Raw genomic sequence first — 2,247 nt, 5'->3', positions numbered from 1 at the left:
CCCCCCCCCCAATCGCTGACCCCTCCCCCTCGCAGAGGCCGGCTGCTTCTGGCGCTGAATCGCCTGCGGTTTGCCGGGCTCGTCAGCAGCCTTGCGCCCATCGGTGCCAGCCTGGCCGACCGAGTCCGCCTCTTGCGGCAAGTGTCGCTCCTTCGGGACGGCCAGGCACTTGCCGGCGCAGATGCCGGTGCCGATGCCCCCTGGACGCGTGGTCTTCTGTGTGGCTCGGAAGCCAGCGTCGGGGCGTGGGACTCGGCTCCGACGGCTTTCCGGCCGTGCGAGTGCCCCGGCCTGCCCGGGTGCCAGGCAGGCCTCTGCCAATGCTGGGTGGCCCTGTCGGTGGACATGTACCGTGGCTTGCTGCTGCTGGCGGTGAATCCGGCGTCCTATGCGCCTGGTGGGACACTTCCCGGGCTGGGATTCGCCGCTCCCCCGGCCGCGGTGTCGCCGTCGGATCTGCTTGAGCGTGCGCCCCCCCCCCCTCCCTCCCCTCCTGGCCTTGGCCTTCGCCCTCGCTGCGCGGGCCGCCGCGCCCTGTGGCCCGGCCCCGAGCAAAGCCCCGACTAACCATACCCGGCCGCGTGTGGCCACTGTAGTCTTGGACATTCTGCCGCTTTTCCTTCGCCTGTCGGAGGAGGCGCCGGCCGGCCGGGCGGCCCCCCCGGGGGTGGAATTCCCCCGGCCGGAGCACTGGCTGCCGGTCCTTGCACAGGTGGCCCGCTTTGCCTTGGGCTCGCTCTTCGCCAGCGTGGCGGACCTGGTGCGCGGAAGCCCCGGGGTGGTGCGCGGCCAGGTGGGCCACTGCCTGGAGGCGGCCATGCGGCTTGCGACCCCGCTGCCCGGGGCCCTCGTCCCCCCGCTGGCCGGCGATCCCTACCCCTCGGCCGTGGCGGCGGACGGGCCAGGCCCCCTCGCCGACATGCTGGCCTTCCAGCACTGGCAGAGCCCCTTCCACAATAACTTCCCGCTTCAGCGTGGGGTCATTGACCGGCTGTGTCGATGCGCGATCGAGCTGGGCAGCAGCCTGCCACTGGTGCCGCTGGTGCCGCTGCTTCTGCACCCGCCGCTCTTCCGCCACGGATCGCTGCAGGAACTGGCCGCCTCGCTGGACCTGCTTCATCTGTCCGAGGGCGATCCCACGTCGCTGGACGCCGAGGCCTTCCGGCAGCTGGTCCTGATGCTGGCGTTGCGCGGAGCCCGGGCCACCCTCGGGGCCCTGCGGGCGGTGGCGCGGCATCCGGACGCCCGAGCCGCCGACCGGGCCCGCGTGCTGGCCGCCCTGGCCCGGAGTGTCTTCGATGTGCGGAGCCCGAGCCCGGCCTTCCCCCTGCCGCTGGTCCCGCTGCTCCCGCTGGCCCCGTCTGCCTGTCTGCCCCCCTCCCCCTCCCCCACCCCCCTGCCCTCCCCCCCGGCCTGCCCCTCCGCTTCCTTCGGTGCCGCCGCTGCCGCCCCTCCTCCCTTTGGCCCATGTGGCCCACTGGCCCATGCCTTGCTGTCTCCTCGTCGATGCAGGACCCCTTTGCCCCGCCGGTGGTCATCTTCAATGCCGGCGAAGCGCTCATTCGCTTCCTGCACCTGCTGCCCTTGGCCCACTTTGGCCCGGCAATCGCGGCCCGACCGGTGACCGCCCTGATCTCGGCCCCGGCCTTGTCGCTCTTGGAGAGCTGCATTCTCCTGCTGGCCGGTAGCCAGAGCGCCGGCCAGTCGGCCGACGCACAGTGCGTCCTCCCCGTTGGCCAACCTTCGCCCCTGGTCCAAGCCTGCCATGGTCATGCTGACTTCCTGTCCCCCCCCCCCCTGCCCTCCCCCCTGCCGGGGTGTCCGCGGCGTGTGTTAGTGCCGCGCGACGAACCTTCGTCCTCAAGCTCCTGGGGCTGGTCTATGCCCGTCTTTCCGTGCACTCCAGTATGTTCGGGCCTTTGGCTGATGCTCACCCTCCGCCCCGGGCTAACGCGTCCCCGCCATGCGCACGTCCCGGCCCCCGGTGCTGCCAGTCGGCCAGCTGGTACTTGGCAGCAGCACCATCTGCGGGGCCATCCGCCATTCACGGCCGGAGGGCCCCTCCGCCGGCTCAAACCTGGGCATCCATTCGGCCGACGCCTGTCGCAGTCTCAACATGTGGCTCATCCGCCTGGTGCATGGCCTGCGCGACAGCCCGCCGGTACGGCTGCCCTTCCTGCGGCCTCGCGGTCTTGCTGCCGCCGCCCCGCTCACCATGTGCCCCTCGATCTCGCCACCCATGCCCCC

The 2,247-nt window shown here is 72.1% G+C and overlaps 1 protein-coding gene across 1 annotated transcript in view; it reads left to right on the top strand.

The window, feature by feature from the left end:
• H696_03321 (hypothetical protein) overlaps positions 1–2,247 on the top strand; it is a gene marked incomplete at its 5' end in the record, with an annotated part of 26,134 nt that overhangs the window by 11,137 nt on the left and 12,750 nt on the right. Inside the window, 5 exons of the mRNA XM_009497179.1 lie at positions 36–466; positions 597–1,300; positions 1,513–1,718; positions 1,838–1,905; positions 1,995–2,161. Coding sequence (XP_009495454.1) covers positions 36–466; positions 597–1,300; positions 1,513–1,718; positions 1,838–1,905; positions 1,995–2,161 — 1,576 coding nt within the window. The remainder of the gene's footprint in view (positions 1–35; positions 467–596; positions 1,301–1,512; positions 1,719–1,837; positions 1,906–1,994; positions 2,162–2,247) is intronic.

This window comes from Fonticula alba (genome assembly GCF_000388065.1).
Source record: "Fonticula alba strain ATCC 38817 unplaced genomic scaffold supercont2.5, whole genome shotgun sequence".
Taxonomy (NCBI): domain Eukaryota; order Rotosphaerida; family Fonticulaceae; genus Fonticula; species Fonticula alba.
The sequence above is the reverse complement of the archived record's forward strand: the minus strand, read 5'-3'. Positions and strand labels throughout refer to the sequence as shown.